General features: G+C 38.8%; 1 protein-coding gene across 1 annotated transcript; it reads right to left on the reverse strand.

The window, feature by feature from the left end:
- Positions 1 to 4,415: 4,415 nt before the first annotated feature.
- LOC122646590 lies at positions 4,416 to 16,799 on the reverse strand. The gene is made up of 3 exons (XM_043840171.1): positions 16,624 to 16,799; positions 5,174 to 5,388; positions 4,416 to 4,836 (listed from the first exon to the last, which is right to left on the reverse strand). The coding sequence occupies exons 1-3, from the start codon at positions 16,723 to 16,725 to the stop codon at positions 4,572 to 4,574; spliced, it is 582 nt and encodes a 193-aa protein (XP_043696106.1). The 5' UTR covers positions 16,726 to 16,799; the 3' UTR covers positions 4,416 to 4,571.
- Between the last annotated feature and the right edge of the window lie 1,991 nt (positions 16,800 to 18,790).

Below are 18,790 nucleotides of genomic sequence, written 5' to 3' on the forward strand. Positions count from 1 at the left end.
CGAGATGAGATGGACAATGAGAAAAGCCAAACTTATTAGAAACTAGTGCCGTGTCAATGTAGAAATTCTTTAAATTGTTCTTTTTACCGATCTTGGTTAGTGTATAAAATAACCTTATTGATCTTCCAAAGCTACAAATCCGATTTCTTTCCAATGGAATAACATTGAATGATTTCAATGAGTAGTTTGAGCGTTGAGAAGATGACAGCATTAATTAGATTTTCGATAAAGAAATCTCCCCTATCCTCTTGCAAACTCCCACAAGAAATCGATTTGCTAGCGTTCTTCTTCACAAGATTCTCCCTTATTCTCTGGCAATTGCATTAGGTATTTGATCGATACGTCAAAAGCTCCAGAGCTGATGGAACACATTAAATTAAGTCATTTTATCTATCCAATACTAGGTTGGCCCAATTTAACACTCATACACTGGATTGAGCCCCGTTAGGCACATAATAAAGTGTCATCTATATCCCAAAGCCTGGAAAAAAAACCAACAAAACCCGAAAACGAAAGAGTTTCTTTCCAATATGCACGGGAAAAGAAGTCATAACAACAAGTGGGGTGTGGTCTGACCCACAAGCAGGCTCATTAGTGACCCATGGATCCTGAAACAAGTTCCTCCATGATGGTGAACAGAAGGACTTGTCAATCCCTTCTCTGACTATCCTTGCACCGCTCCTTTTCCATCTTCTGTTGGGCCATGTAAACTAAGTGGTATTAGAGTCCATCTACATATGGGCATTGCTATTGGTGAAGCCTAATTACATTCCAAAAAGTGCAATTGAGATCTTTGGAGGGCCCTTTCGGCCTTGAAACGAGCTCGGATGACCTAAAATGGGGATACATCACTGCCTCTTGTGTTGGCCTCATCGAGACGTTCGAATCGATATGTTTTGGTTCGACCTTGTCCGATTTTGCATTGTTTTAGGTCTGACGACATTTTTGTACTTTCTCGGGTTAGGACTTTTCTGTAAAGTGCCCTTATCTTTTTGAGAAGTTTGTGAGTGGAATCTGAGGGTTTGTAATATTTCCAAAGACATAGTGAAACTCGTTCTGTTGCTCGGCCGTGAATGTAGCTTCCCATCTTAGGGGTGAACCACATAAATCTTGTGTGTTTGTGTGCTTGTATTCTTCTTTGTTTTTTGTATTTCTTCTGCAAATCGTCATTTCTGGGTGTTGTTTTCTTAACAAGCAAAAGCATCTCTTTAATGCCTCTATATCCTGCATTAAAGATTTAATTCTATGTTTTACCTTACCAAATACCTCCTTGTTCCACCTAATGTACTTTGCACTCATCTAATTTCTGATGCAAAACAGAAGAAGCCAAACCTAAATGAAAGGTAGACCATGCACCTGCTGCAATAGACTGACAGTCATGATGACAAAACCAGATAGATTCAAATCGAAACAGATGTCGTTCTTTAAAACATCTTCCATCAGTATCAATGAGTAAAGGGGAGTGATCTGATCCAATAATAGGTTTTGCAAATACTACAGCATTAGCAAAAGCCACCCTCTATGATTGATTAGAGAGTCCTCCATCTAATCTAATTCTAATATTTGTCGAACCCAATCTTCAGGTTGTCCAAGTAAATGTTGACCCATGACTTGTCTATAAATCCACAAGTATTTATCATGGATCGAAAATAAATCATGCCTCTACTATTAGAACAATAACTTCCTTGCTTCTCGTCATGTAAGGTGAGAATTAAAATCTCCAAAAAAAATAGCCAATTAGATTGTCTAGTGTTACCAAATGAAATCAATGTCTCATACCTTCTGTCTTCCAGATTTATTTGGATCCCTCTATACATAGCTCATATAGAAGGAATGATGTTGTCCATAAGTTAATTTGGTATCCAATATTCTGTCAGAGGAATGTTCCATTGTAAGTAAAGAATCCATGTGTAGCCGCCCACTCATCAATGACTCAATTCTTGAACTACTGTTCTTGTTTTTCATAAGAAAGATAATATCTTGATGAACCATGTGGGAGAGTTGAGACAGAAATCAAATTGTCAAAAATCTCTCAATTCCCAAACAATTCCAAGATAAAAGCTTCATATCTCGTCATCAGCCACCACAAGGGGTGCAATTCTAGAGTTCTTCTGTTGAGCCTAATGCCAGTGGACCAATAACCTTTGTGGATGATGTCCTGGTACGTTTATAGTTATAATAAATAGATGGCACCGGTACTGTTACCCTCACTGGAGTAAATTCAACCTCGCTGGTAGTAATTTGGACCAATACCCGTTGTAGGGGGAGTAACAGTGAAGGTAGAGTAGAGAGGCATGTGGGTTCGAAGTAAGGGGTGTCAGTTAGCGATTTTGTCTTTCACCACAAAAAAAAAAAAAAAGAGTTAGCGATTTTGTCAATTTCTATTTGGTTTTCATTATCCGATTTTACATGAGGGGTGTCAGTCCGACTCATTCAACGATTTTAACAATTTCTACTTGGTTTTCCTTATCCTGTTTAAATGCAGTTTGTACTCTGGCATCTTTGGAAAGCTAGGAATGAGTTGTTGTTTCAAGGGATTCATTCTCCTATGGAGGTTGTGCAGAAGGCTCAGAGGGCTTATCAAGAGTTTTGGGAGGTTACAAGCCCTATGCAAGGCCATTCAACCATACCAACTCAATCGAGAAGCCAGTCTACCACAGCTTGGGAATGCCCTCCAACGGATTCTATCAAAATTAACTGTGATGCGGCACTCCCCTTGGATTCGGAGCTCGGTGGATTGGGAGTGATAGCTCGTAACTCTAATGGTGCTCCAGTTTTTGCTTGCTCTTATCCTACAGACTTCTCTTCGCCGATGATGGGCGAGGCTCTAGCAGTTAGAGCTGGACTGCAATGGGCAGCGACGTATCAAAGTGATAGGGTGATAGTGGAATCGGACAACTTGCAGCTGATCAACATCCTCAATGGCACTACATCACTGTGTCCCCTTCAGCTACAGAATGTTGTCCAGGATATTAGTCTTCTATCCAATAGTTTTCGAAGTTGTCCTTTTCGTTTTATATCTAGGGAGGGTAATGGTGTTGCCCGCTCCCTAGCTGGGATGGCCCGATCCGTTGCAAGCCAGACCGTTTGGCCGTGTTCCAACCCTTGGCTCCTGAATTTATGTAATCAGGACTCCTTGGCTCCAGCTTGCCCGGCTCAATAAATTAATTTTCACCAAAAAAGAAAAAAAAAGTTTAAATGCAGTTTATTGTGTCGGTTAAGAAATGATAACAAAGATAACCCTAACTTTTCAAACCTAATATATTTGTGGTTCTTCATTCTCCAGAGAACAAACCCCCCCCCCCCCACCACGAATTTTTATCGTATGCGGTTCCCTGATCAGTGCGGTTCCCTAGTGCCTCTCACAAGAGGAGGATGGACCCCACCCTGGCACAGTGTTCGGTCAAATGCCCCGGGTGAATCCCACCCCCCTCTTGTGAGAAGCACTAGGAAACCAAACCGGTCAGGGATCCGTAGACAATAACAATTCCCCCCACCACTCATTCTGTTTCCCAGATCTATGTTTCCTTGTTTTTCCTTTTTTGTTTTTTCCCCTACTCTTACATGATAAACAAACTAGTTATTTCATGTCTGCCTTAATCTATTTTTATAGGACCCATCATTTTCAATCCGTACTTGAAAATATATATTATATAATTAATCCCAAAACAACATTTTCCTTATTTTTGGTTTCAAATATGATGCAAAATTTGAACCCCAAAAAAATTACTTGAAAATATATATTATATAATTAATCCCAAAACAACATTTTCCTTATTTTTGGTTTCAAATATGATGCAAAATTTGCACCCCAAAAAAATAAACTTATAATACAAAATATTGTTTATTAAAATAATCATTATTTTATTAATTAAACTAATTGATTTGTTGTCTAGTATTCAAGTGAGACATTCCAGTTTCTATTTGGTTTTCCGGTTCCTATTCAGTTTAGAACCATTGGTTTTACAATACAAATCAAAATCGAACCAAAAAAAAAACTTATGAAATCAAAACCGGATCATTTTCTGTATAACAGTCAGTTCCGGTTCAGATATTCGATTCCGTTCCATTTTGACACCTACTAACATGAGTTTGACTTCTCTCAGGCTATTCACCTTAGCTTTTAAATGCTGGCCCCAAACAGACAATTGGCCACAACTCTACATATTTGGGCATTCGAATTGCTAGGCTCAGCTGAAGGAATGAAAACAATACAAACCTCTATGATTGATGTGTCACATGCCAGTTGGCAAGGGACATGCCTGACGTCCCACTTACAGAGACTATATTCTTACATCAAGATTTATGGCTTCAATCAGCTGATGGTAAGTCCCTGGTCTTGGATCAAGCTTTTGTTATGTTGATAGTCTGTCAATTTGATTTGTTTGCTCCTGCGCACAGCCAGCAATATATGATTTCAAGGCAAAAAGAGGAATGCTACTTTCACTTATGGATACAAGACAATCACTAACAGTGGACTGTTACAATTTACAATCACAGTAATCACATTTTTAGCAACATAAGATGCACCAGTCAAGAAGAGTCGAGACCCAATTTAGTTTGGCTCTAGTTTATGCATAACCAGTCATCCCAACAGTTGAATTGGCACGATTTGCTTTTTTCGCAGTCTGAGCCGTTGCCTTGGTGAAGTGCATGTAGTAATACACATTAAGAATCATTGTGATGACCACAAACACAGCTCCTGCTATGAAAACCCCTTTCCGCAATGATTCACAGGAGAGGTTATGGGCATAAATCATGCCCCTATATTTGGTGTGATAGGCATTCTTTGCTGCACCACCAATCAGACATGCCTCAGCGATCAGAAAAGTTACCCTGCCAACAAGATCACATTAAATTGGAATGGAGTTTTTAACACCTAATACATTATTCACACCCCCAATAACTTAAACCACAACAGTGAACAGGTGATTAACCAGAGACAGGTACAAGGTGTTAAAGCACCGACTCAAAAAGTGATTACAAATGAGGCCCCCGAATTCCCAAATTCTAAAAAATATAATTTAGCTTATGGGATTCAAAAGGCACAATGCATTTAATTGGAAAAATACACATCAAAATCCTTACTGTACGAGTAACAGATAAGAGATGCAAATGGAGTATCCTTGTTCTTACATGACAATTGAAATCCAGAAATATAAAGAAATCTCACCATGATGAGCCAAAGTAAATGATTGACCAGGCTCGATTTCCACCAGGGGCTAAAGGCCTGCCAAAACACATGCACTTTGTGACACCCATAAGCAGTGATTCACTGGAGAGAAGAAACAAGAATGACCCGACACCATAACCGGTTGCCACATCTGAGTCGTAGGCACAGTATGTCATATTGACAGTGCCTTTATCGACAACTGGAAGCAAAGTCCACTGCAACAGAAAGAATTTCATTAAATAAGAGGATCAACAAACAAACTGACTAGCAAACAGGGTCCCCCAAAAAATAAAAAGATAAAAGGATCAAATTTCTGCACTAGACGACCCGCATGTCAAGTAGAATGCTTACTTAGGTTTTGGCATCATGCCTACCACAGTCCTACATCAAACTATCTTTTACAATGAGAACTAGACCATCTGGATGCCAGCATATTGATCCAGGGCAAAAGTAGAAGGATGGCATGGCTGTTTCATTAGCATGCTGAGCCATAAGAAAGTGCAACCTGGGGATATAAGAATGTGGGATGTGGCTTCTGGCTTCATAGCAGATTTTTTTTGGGGGATAAGTAACAAATCATTTATTGTTTATATAAGGGTATTCTTTAAACATTTTCTCAATGATTAAATATAGCGTATTCTTTAAACATTTTCTCATAGGAAAAATAAAAGCTTATCCACTATGAATTAACATCATAAAGATTTAGTTCCACAATTCAAACATCCTACCATTATTCTATACACAATAAAAATATTTAGAAAACCAGTCTGGACCGAGAGGTCGAACCCGTTGAACTATCACGCGGACAATTGAACCAACCTGAGGACATTTTCAGCCCTATGTTTGGGTCAGGTTTTAAAATATTGAAAATAAGCATCACCAATATACCTTAAGTTTTGGTGCAATTGCAATTCTATGAGATATATCCCATGCTTGCCTTAAACAGTATTACCTCTTTAGAAAGATTTATATGTTTAATACACGCAAGTTCTCCAACAACCAAAAACAAGGTTCCACAAACTCAACATATTCTACATCACCACAACTTGATTATCCCCAAGGCTCTATCTGTTTCCAAGGAAAACCGTGTAAAAGAAAATTTTCAAGTATAATCCTAAATTTTTGTACTGATTTTACCTGCATATTTTCCTCTTATATGGTCTTCACCTTGAAACAAATGGAGCCCAACTGGCTTTGGGACTTTGAAACCCAGCTATTTCTGATAACATTCCTGAGCTACAAAATGAGAATCGATCACATACTTCGAAACGATTTACTTTATGTCTTACACCAGCATCCTAATCACCAGAACCCAATTATCAATTAAAGGAGGATGAATAGACAGACTGACACACATTAATGGGACGGGAGATTTTCCTTTTATATGGTCTTTACATAAAAACAAACAGAGCCTAACTGGCTTTGGAACTTTGAAACCGAACTGTTTCTAATACCATCCCCGGGCTAGAAAATGAGTTTTGATCAGATACTTTGAAATGATTAACTTTATGACACTACGCCAAAATCCAATTGTCAGAAGCTCCTGCCAGTAACAGGAGAATGCATGGAGAGACTGACTGACACACATTAATGGGAATGGAAGAGGATGATGGACCATAAAAATGCAACCCCAAAAAAAAAAGATTTATGGCATCAGTAAAACTAGAATATGAGACTAAACACAATTACGTATATAACCAAGACACCAACATAAAGATGTAGGTCACTGCCAGGTTACCATTTCCTTCCAGGCCATTGAGGCATAACCACGGCTAACGAAATAGTAATTTTTTGGGTGTCAATATGTATAGAGTTCAATACAAAGACACCATTAACAATATACAATCTAGCAGGACTAACTTTTTCATAGAGGTTTTCTTGGAAGACCTTGTTTGTAAAACAAGGGCCATCGCACTTCTGCTCTTCCTCCTTTTTTTTCTTTTTTTTTTGAGAGGGGGGGGGGGGGAGAGGGAGGGGGTACCTCTTCCATGGGAAATTTTTCGTCCCCTTCCAATAAAATTGTCACTTATCAAAAAAAAGGAAAAAATTATACACGGGAACAGAGCAAGAGGATACAGTCTTTGCTTCTCGATATCCAAAACATATTTTCGTCTCCTTTCAATAAAATTGTCACTAATAAAAAAAAGGAACAAATTATGTACAGAGGAACAGAGCAAGAGGATACACTGTTTGCTTCTTGATATTCAAAACAGATACAGATACAGCTGGCACAGTTCATAGTCATGTAACAAATATAGGTGGGTGGGAGCACATTTGGAGCCTAAGATGATCAACCTTTAAGAGTGGGAATTCTCAGCGAGGATAGAACAGAAATGGAGCAAACCTCACCCAGTTCATGGGCATTTAACAAATATAGATCTGTGGGACCAAATATGGAGCCCAAAATGACCTTATTCTGAAGGGTGGTTTTTTCAACCCAGCACGCCTAATCATTTCAATGTGGCACTTGATATATGGGTTCTTAGTGGGTTTGGCCTGTTAGCTTTATTATAAAGTATCTAATTCCAATTGAAGTTTGAGGCTTTCAGCCAAAATCCTCTTGTTTCATCCAAATCTTGTCCAAAAAACGTAAACTCATATTAAAGATGTTATTTTAGATAAAAATATGTGAAATCAATTCACCTCTGCAGAAAATGTACTAGGATCAGCTTGATGAATATGGAAAAGAAATTTCTACCTCTATAGCCGATGTTTGGAAATTACTTATGAGCTTTGTTCAATTTGTGAATTCTTGTCCTTATCAGAATGTAGTTTGTGATAATCTCCCCTGTTAATTCATGTTTAATTCAATTTGTACTACATATGCATTTTACGTTGATTTCCTGAACATAAGGTAATCTAAGCCAGTTTACTTCCGCATTTCTTAGTTATTTATCAATTTATTACTTCCTTTTATTTTGCACAGCATGCTCTACCAGTTGATTGAAATTAAAGCTTGTGGGTATGCTAAAGATTGGTTTCAAACCATGTGGAACTGGCGCCTAATGGCTTGCAATTTCATAACCTGATCACAATCCTGTCTAAAAGTAAAGATGTAAAGTTCTAAAAAAAATGCAAAATATTGAAAAGAAAAAGTTCAACCGAGAATTCGTTCTTTCGTTCTTTTTTTTTCTTCACAAAGTAAAGAAAATCTACAAGCATGAAGAGAGATAAGTACAAAGTATTCCTTTATGCGGCACATGGTTCAAGATTTCAACCCTGGTCAAAAACGAAATATTTCAGGTTTCGGTCAGATTTCAATTTTCAACCGAAATCTGTACCTTTCAGCTGCATGTTTCATTTAACCATTTCAGCGGTCAAATGACCATATTTTGGCCCGAAACTTCAGGGAAACCATAATTAAGCACCTCTAAACATATTGAAACCTTTTGATTGTAAAAAGTAAAAAACACACCCAAAATGGTTGTTTGGTTTCAAACTCTAGGTTGCTGTGTACGACATACCTTGTTATATACTCCTCTAATATTAGCCCTATTATACACATAATTTAGTACTAGGACACAAATTCAATTAAAACAACTAAAATATGCATTAAGAATGAAGAAAACCCATTTATTAGTACACTTACAAGTAGTCAAGTACAACTGTTGACACCCCTACAAAATCATTCATCCAACTCAAGCAAATCTTCACTGTATTGTAGTAGTCCCCATCACATTGTTCCACCAAGATATGTAGGTGATTTGGCCAAAAATCACCAAATCTGGGATTTATTTTTAATTTTCCCCCTCTTACTGTCGAAACATACGAATTTTCAATCCATTTCGTTCGAAATTATGCTCTTATAAGCACTTATATATCATTTTGTATAAGACGATACCAAAATCTGAAATTCACCGAAATCCTAGTCGAAATCTTGTAAGCATCGCGAGTTGTATAGCATTTTGTTTCGAATTCTGTTGACACCGAAAAAGTTCACAAGATTTTGATGGTTTCAACCGAAATCTCGTACAATGAAAGGGCAGAAACTAAGGTAGAAATCAATCTAGACAGATCCTACATAACATGTCAGGGCTAATGTAGAAAGATACCCTTCTAGCTCCCTACCTAAACCAACAACTGGATCTAAGCTTCCATTGCAATGTGATATTCCTTGACTCACATAAGGCCATGGTTTGAGGTATCGGTATCGGATCGGCCGATCAGACCGATACCGAGCCCTGACCGATCCCGTATCGATGGATCGGTACGGACGGGTAAAAATGGGGAGAAACTATTTTTTTTTATGAAAACAGAGTCAAACCAGACCGATATGGCCAATCCAGATCGGTCGAACCAGACCGATATGGCCGATCTGGATTGGTATTGGTCTCTACCGATACCGATTACTAAAACCCTGCATAAGGCTCTAAAATTATATCCTCTAATCCCCCACTCTGGCCTCAAAAAAAGTGCCTCCAATGACATCCAATGTCAGTTCCCAACTTTTTGCTGATGTAGCCCTAGATTGGTAGATAATCCAACTAGGAGCCAGTAAACAGGATCTGCTATGAATTGGTACATTGGGTAGGTCAAATTAGGGTTAGGGTTTAATGGAACCTAGGGTTAGGCTAAATTGATGTAGGTGAGTCTATCAGTGAAGGTTACGTAAAGTTTTAATGGGGGAACGTGTGCTGGAATTGAATTGCATCAATTTAGGGTTAGGTCTCTGGGTTTTTGGAAAGAGAATAATGATGGAATCTAGGGTTTAGGATTGTCTATTGGGGCTCTAACCAAGGTCAAGTTTCCCACTAGGTGTGAGGGAGATTCGGTCCAAGTTTGGGTGGATTTTGATGGTCTGATGTAAAGTTATGGTGAAATCACAGAATTAAAAAGTAGAAGAATGAAAATAGAAACTTAGGGTTTCAGACAAACCAGTCACCAATTGAATATCAGATCTGGAATGAGAAAAGAAGATAATGCTTGCAGGCTGTCCTCCAAACCAGATTCAATAAATTGAAGTAAAACTCAGAAGTTGCAGCAGCAGTACTTTGAAGAACAGGCAGATCGAGCTTCAATAGAGAAAACCCAAATTCCCAACAGAATTGTGATCTGAATCTTCTTCAAACAGTGATCGAGTAACCCTCTTGAATGGCATAAACTTACTATCAGATATGTTGTTGATGTTGTTGAACCAGCAGAGAATTAATAATGAGCAGTCTACCAAAGTAGAGAGAACAGTACCCGTAATGTCGTCCTAGCTAGATATCAGATCTACTAGAAACCAGGTCAAACAAAATTCTGTTAAGCTACTGGATTAGGGGGCAGATTTTGGGGAACTGGGTCAAGGCAAGGGTTAGACTTGGGGTATTGGGTTTGAATTTTATAGGGTAAAGCAGGGCAGGCTTAGGGGAGTCAAAAGAACCTGGTTTGGTGATTTTTGATTGAGAATTCAGGGCAGGGGTTCAGGTCGAGTTTCCCAAAGGCTGAGAACAGCACTCGGCCAAGGTTGGGTGATGTTTGGGTGGTTGGAAATGGCTGAATGGAAATCTAGGGTTTTGGGGTTGGAGAAGGTGGTGATTTTGGGGAAGGAGATGGTGGTGAATTTTGGGAAGGAGACGGTGGTGATTATGGGGAAGGAGATGGTGGTGAATTTTGGGAACGAGAAGGTGGTGATTTTGGGGAAGGAAATGGGACAGAACTTAGGATCGAATGGAAGGGTTGATATGAAGGAGCTGTGGTTGAAATATTAAAGGGGTTTAATAGTGGAAATGGTTCAGCTGAGGTTCTTAAGTTCTAGGGTTTAAGGGGAGATGAAAGGAGTTAGGGTTTCAGAAATTGGATGGGGCTGGAATTGGGATCGAGTGAGGGGAATGGTCTAGGGATGCTGTGACTGAAAGTTGGATGGATTCTAATGGAGGAATAAGATAGAAAGTAATTGCAGCAATTAGAAACACTTACTGGATTTGTAGATCAGCAACTAGAAGCAGTAGAAGAGAACCTCCCGATCTGAACAGATGCAGGGAGTCAACTGGAGCCTTACCAATCCCTCCCTTGAATCCACAAGGCAAGCTCACAAGGGAGCTGGGCAGCAGCAACTATGGCAGCAAACTTTGAAACAAATTTTAGCAAAATGAGTAGTGGGGAGCCTCCCACGATTTACTTAGCTATATAAGGCTGAAAGCCCAAAACATGATACAAGATCCTCTAGGTACCAATAGGAATACAAGGTCCTCCAAGGACAAATAGAAATAGGTTAACTCCTAGCCAATAGGAGTGAATCACTTAAATTGAACCAAAGGTTGAACCTGGTTCAAATTAAGTTTTACAAAAGAAGCTAAGCATAGAAAAAAAACTAAGGCTCCTCAATCGGCCCTATGCTTAGGGCTGTCTCTTCTTCTTGCAGCTGCTTGGACCTGCATCAGTTCTCTCCGGCTTAAAAACATTCATCTCCGATGAGAATGGGTAAAGGCCATGTAGTGGTCATACAACTCAGGGTCAAGCTTCTTGAAAAATGTCATCCTAACTAGATATTAGATCAACTAGGAACCAGGTCAAACAAAATTCTGTTAAGCTACTGGATTAGGGGGCAGATTTTGGGGAACTGGGTCAAGGCAAGGGTTAGACTTGGGGTATTGGGTTTGAATTTTATAGGGTAAAGCAGAGCAGGCTTAGGGGAGTCAAAAGAACCTGGTTTGGTGAGTTTTGATTGAGAATTCAGGGCAGGGGTTCAGGTCGAGTTTCCCAAAGGCTGAGAACAGCACTCGGCCAAGGTTGGGTGATGTTTGGGTGGTTGGAAATGGCTGAGTGGAAATCTAGGGTTTTGGGGTTGGAGAAGGTGGTGATTTTGGGGAAGGAAATGGGACAGAACTTAGGATCGAATGGAAGGGTTGATATGAAGGAGCTGTGGTTGAAATATTAAAGGGGTTTAATGGTGGAAATGGTTCAGCTGAGGTTCTTAAGTTTTAGGGTTTAAGGGGAGATGAAAGGAATTAGGGTTTCAGAAATTGGATAGGGCTGGAATTGGGATAGAGTGAGGGGAATGGTCTAGGGATGCTGTGACTGAAAGTTGGATGGATTCTAATGGAGGAATAAGATGGAAAGTAATTGCAGCAATTAGAAACACTTACTGGATTTGTAGAACAGCAACTAGAAGCTGTAGAAGAGAACCTCCCGATCTGAACAGATGCAGGGAGTCAACTGGAGTCTTACCAATCCCTACCTTGAATCCACAAGGCAAGCGCACAACGGAACTGAGCAGCAGCAACTATGGCAGCAAACTTTGAAACAAATTTTAGCAAAATGAGTAGTGGGGAGCCTCCCACGATTTACTTAGCTATATAAGGCTGAAAGCCCAAAACCTAATACAAGATCCTCTAGGGACTAATAGGAATACAAGGTCCTCTAAGGACCAATAGATATAGGTCAACTCCTAGCCAATAGGAGTGAATCACTTAAATTGAACCAAAGGTTGAACCTGGTTCAATTTAAGTTTACATAATAAACCTGGTTCAAATTAAGTTTTACAAAAGAAGCTAAGCATTGAATAAAAACTAAGGCTCCTCAATCGGCCCTATGCTTAGGGCTGTCTCTTCTTTTTGCGGCTGCTTGGACCTGCATCACGTGAACAGTACTTTGAAGAAGAATGGAGAAGAGATGGAATGGGAAAAGGGGGATAGGGGGAGGGCTCTCTCAGCCTCTCATCCTCTCACTAGAATTTCAATTACACAAAACAAATTCTAAATTCATTCAATCGTGGGGGCTCTCAAGAGCTCTTACATATTTATAGCCTCATAGCTGAATAGAAAAACAGACTAAAACTAGGACATAAAATAGCAAATAGGAAAATAGAAGTTAAATCCCAACTAGGATTAGGATTCACAACTAGGACTAGGATTCCCAAAAATAGAAACGGACTCAAACTAAAACTAGGATTCAAAGCTAAATCCCAATTAGGATTACAACTCCAAACAGAACTCAAATAAAGACTAAATAAAAATTAAATAAACTCTAAACCTAATTCCCATGATTTAGTGCTGGTGTAGGAAAGAATCCCTACACCTGTGGCTGGTTTTAGACAGCCGATTTACATCAGTTGCTCTCAACTTTATAAGATAACATGCATCTGAAGAGAATCTCAAGAAACCTCTGACAATATTCTTTTATTTAGTCCATATGCACTGAGGCCTGCTAATGCTATCTAATTACCCAAAGCTGGGAACCAATAGCCTACAAATATCTAGAGCAGTAGGTCTCTCAGTAACCCTCCAAAAGAGCAATATCAGCAACCTGGTCAAAGGATGATCAGATCTGGTTGCAACTCTAATCACAAAGCTTAACGTGTGAGGAACGGGTTGCTAAAATTAGAAGTGAATTTCTACAGTTAGATTGGGAGAAATCAAGAGGTCATGAAAATAGAAAGTGGCTAAAATTAGAAACTTAATGTTAGAAACAGCAGAAAACAGCAATAAAAGTGAAAAAATAGCAAGTGCAAACAAAATTGAAAGTAGTAGAATGAAAATAGCAACTAAAGGAAAAATTACTAAGTGGGAATTGAAACCAAGCCAATAACAGTGCTGCTGCAGGACTTTTAAAAGGTAGTGAACTACCAGCAGTTTCAGGGATCAATTGGATGTCATAGAATCAACTACAACACCAAAAATCTGTCCAAAACTTTAGAAGGAACTCAGACAACAGTTAGTGGACAGAATAATACTCAAGAGAGCAAACAAAATATAAATAGCATGTGTAAGACAGAAGAACAGAATCTGATCTTTCAATGAAAGAAAAAAAAGATAGAAGAATAGAAGAAAAGATACATTAGGCTTCTCACCCAACTGCGGAGAAGGAATCTCATCATTCTTGGCCTGGTTTGCTGCTGGCCTTATCGTTCTTCTGAACTACATCACCTGTTGATATGGAGATTCTCTATAGGGTTTCGCTCTCTTATTAAGAGTAGAGTGCCAAGCCCAAAAAGTGTAATGGATATTTGTTAAGAGAATCCTAGAGAACTCCAAAAAAGATAATAGAGACACAACTGAAACTTCCTTTCTTAAAATGCATCACATGAAAAGATGAGGGAACAATCCATACATCAGAAAAATACATTTGATCAAGCTAAGGAAGAAGGAATTAGATCTTCCTTCTCATTTGCCGCATCTCATCAGTGTTAACTGATTCCTGATCTACTTCTTATGCCAGAGCCATGTAATAAAAATGGACAGGGATCTCTCCAATTAGTTAATATGGGTACGGGCACTAGGTGTGCACCACTAGAGTTATAATCATTAACTTCGTACAATTCCATAAGGAAGGATTGGAGAGCTTTCCATTAGCTGATAGGCTCAAAATCCTTCTGTCCTGTTCCAATGAAGAGAAATAAATTATGGAAATGGACATTAAGTACAGTGATCTCCAAAATTTCAACCCCACCATACTCAAATATTCAATCACTCTGTATGACTTCGCCTCTGATAGTTAGGGCATAAAAATGAAGAGACCTACTCTCTAGGGGCCTCGACACTAATTACGAATCCTCTCACAAACTCACTTGATCTCCTCTATAGACACCATACCCTCAAGAACTTTGTGGACATCATCTCATATCTGAATTTTGAAAGACACATAATTTAAAATCTATTTCATGTTTTCTGCATCCAATATGCCAAACATTGACCTATCTCTGCATGCCCTCCTACCAGGATTAGTTGAAGGAGTAGACAAACAAAATAAGAAACTAATAGATATAAAAAAAAAATGGATAAAAACTGGAATAGTGAAACTAACTAATACATAAATATATACTATCAAAAAAACTAACACATAAATATAATATTCATAGATTAGCCTAAACCATATGGCATTGGGCATAGAAGTTGTCAAAAATTTTCCTTTTTCTTTAAGTACTAAAACATCTAGTAGACAAACAAAATATTTCCAACTAGGCAAATGCAAAAACATCTGGCTGAAGTTACTTGATTCACCTCAATGTCTTCCTGATAAATCAATTGTGCAGTATAAAATATATTGATGGACAAATATATTGGATTGGGTTCATCATAGCCATATGCATAGTATATCTTAGAGAAGGGGAAATCCAGCACCACAATCACAGATCCAACCACGGATATAAGCAGATTGCAACAGCAGCAATGAAAAACTTGTGATGATCCACAGTGCTTCACTATGGATGCAACACAGGCAATTCCTGCTGAACTGCAGAGGCTTTGACATACAAGACATGGAATATCAGTTCGTGGAACTTACTATTAGAAAATGTTTATCAGGACCAATGGAAACTAAAGTGTCCCCCCCCCCCCCACACACACACACACTAAATAATGAGACAGTTGTATTTCGGACACCAAGCAACATGTTCTACAAGCTTCTTCATAGCAGATTTCAGAACAGTAAACCAGCCGTGGTTCCAAATTCTTTTGTGAAATCAGGAAGTATGAAAAATGTATGTGACCAGGAAATATGAAAAATCCAACAATGTCTAGGCACACTATCAAAACCTTTACAATGAAACAATTTTTGTACATATCTCCTATAGTATCGTCGAGTAAGGAGTTAACAAGGATGAAAACTAATCCGAAGAGATCTTGGGCAAACATGATTTGGTACTTTTAGAAGGAATATTGATCACCATATATGATAACAAGAGATCTAAAGTAGCATGAACTGCAACTGCTGAAACTACAGCTTAAGCAACTTCCCTGACATTATCAAAGGTTAACAACTAGGTGAAGACAAATTCATCTGTCCCAAAACTCCTTTATTACACAACTAAATCCGTCACATTAAGCTCGACTATTATGGATACTGAGAACAACAGACTAAAACTAAAAAGGTATAAGCCATGTGTCATTGGCACACACATCAAAAACAAGAATTCAACGAAAGGGGAAAATCAAGATCTCACACTCATGTCAGAGAATCATCATATACAACAAGACAACTCGAACTATGAAACACTACAAACTCATCTAACTGAAGTCTACCCAAACACACTAAAAAGACACAGCATTTCGGCTAATCAGAGGAGATTTTCTTCGGGATATAGAACTAATGAGAACAAACATTGAATCTTCAAAGGCGTAAGAAGCAGATCTTAAACCCTAAAGTTCACAACAAACAGAAACCCATCTAACTGAAGTCGTTCCCAAACACACTAAAAAGACACAACATTTCGGCTAATCAGAGGAGATTTCCTTTGGTATATAGAGCTAATTAGAACAATCATTGAATCTTCAAAGATGTAAGAAGCAGATCTTAAACCCTAAAGTTCACAACAAACAAACAATCTCACATCTGATGTTACTAAGAGAAACATGAAGAGCTTAAAAAGGCATAATCGTTCTTCTTATGAGTAAGATATCAAGAACGGTAAACATCAGAGCTCCATGTGTACGACCACCAAAAACCCTAACTTAGCACTCTCAGTAGCAGTAGAGGAAAAGAAGTAGAAAGATAATAAGCTCAAAAGTAAAGCTATAAGTGAGGCTCACTTTGCTTCTTCGGCGTTCAGCAGCAATGGCGAAGCCAAAAGCGACTAAGCTCAGAACCACCACCAGCAGGTACACTAAGGTAGAGCCTCTCCCCTCTCCCATATTCTCTGCTCTCTTTCCTCTCGATTCCCTTTTGCTCTCCGCTTCTCCTTTTTCTGCTTCGATGTATTTATCTTTGCCTTCTAGAGACGGACTGTTTCTACTGTGTCAGTGTGAACCGTTGAAGAGGGTTAAAAAACAAGGGACATATCAGAGATGCGATGGTGTGTTTTTTTTGGCTGTTGGTGCACGCTGCCAGCGTGCGGCAGGTGGGAAGTGTACTGTGTATCCAACCCTTGAAAGAAGGGTTTTTTTCACGTACCCCGTGAGATTTGACGTAATTACAAAAAAATTTCTTAATTTGAAAAAATTCTGCATGCCCCCTGAGGTTCTTAACAGTTAACAGATATCTCCATTCCGTTTAGGGGTGTCAATACCCAATCCGAACCGATGAAACCGGCCCGAACCAGCCCGAACGAGTCCGTACCACACCGGACCAAACTCTTAATGGTTCGGGTTCGGTTTGTGGATCCAGAGAAGCAAACGGTTTGGTTTGATTTGGGCTAGCCCGACGGTGCACCGTTAGGCCCGAACCGACCTAACCCGATAAATAAGTAAATCAATAAATGCCTAATGCCCCATTTGCCCCCTAAATGTGTTGTGATAGTTTCTCACTTTATCCCATATCCTTTGTTAGTGATTATCCAACCAATTGTATCCATAGGACATAGGACATAGGATACAAAGATGCATTGTATTTGAAATATTTTATGTAATAAAGAGAAAGAGAAGAAAAATTAGCACTAACCGGACCTTACTAGTTATATAAAACCGGTACCAAACCGAATCCAAACCGATATCAACCTGTTATCATAAACTGAAAATCAACACGAAACCAAACCGCACCGAAACCAAAACCGCACCGAAACCGAACATTTCTTAATGGTTTGGTTTCGGTTTCTATAAAAGTCACACCGAAACTGAAAAGCCCGAACCGGCCCATTGACACCCCTAATTCCGTTAGTCTAGGTCTAATAGTGTTAAAATCAGGGGGTACACTGACAAAAATGCCCTCATCTTCCCCAAATCATTTTCCCAAAACCTGCAACTCATTTTCCTTAAACCTGCACATAACTTCCCTTTCTCCTTCCATTTCTGAAACCTAATCTAATTAAAAGTCTCAACTCATTTTCTCCATCTAATCCCAAATCCAAATCCATCTTCTATTTCTGAAACTTGGACCCTCTCTCAAAACCCATCTCTGCCAAAACTGAGTCCACAGTGATTTCCATTAATGGTTTGTTTAATTGATACCCTTAGCTTTTAATTTATGTTCAGATATTAATTTTGAGTGATTATGATGAAGGCAGCAATGCAAAGATTCACATCTAAGATTGTGGATATGATGGAAGTAGAAAGATTAATTGAATCTCAGGGTGGCCCTATAATTATGTCTCAGGTAAATGAATATTAAGATAGGCCCAAGTAGTCCTCTCCATTCTCACATTCTCACATTCTCATCTCTGTTATCACCCCATTTTGAATATGAGAACTGAAAGATCGTTACTTTCTTTCTTTTCTTTTTTTTTTCTTTTTTTTTGATTGATTATTAATAAAATCTAGGGGCTGAAAGATCGTTACTCTCCGAGTGCTTCTGTGCAGATAGAGAACGAATATGGACCTATAGAGTATGAAGTTGGTGATCCTGGTAAGGCTTATAGGAAATGGGCAGCAGAAAGGGTAAGCCCAATGAGTTGCAGAGATATGGGACATTGAGCAGAAACAGGGAGGCTTCAACGGTTCACATCCTGCAACACCACTACCATCCTCCAAATTATCCTTTGAATGAATAGAGGGCTCTTGTGCTTTACAAGCCAATAAACAAATCATTAATGGAAATCACTATGAACTCGGTTTTGGCAGAGATGGGCTTTGAGAGAGGGTTCATGTTTCAGAAATAGAACATGGATTTGGATTTGGGATTAGATGGAGAAAATGAATTGAGACTTTTAATTAGATTAAGTTTCAGAAATGGAAGGAGAAAGGGAAGTTATGTGCAGGTTTGGGGAAAATGAGTTACAAGTTTTGGGAAAATGATTTGGGGAAGATGAAGGCATTTTTGTCAGTT

The sequence above is a fragment of the Telopea speciosissima genome, chromosome 11 (assembly GCF_018873765.1).
Source record: "Telopea speciosissima isolate NSW1024214 ecotype Mountain lineage chromosome 11, Tspe_v1, whole genome shotgun sequence".
NCBI lineage: Eukaryota > Viridiplantae > Streptophyta > Magnoliopsida > Proteales > Proteaceae > Telopea > Telopea speciosissima.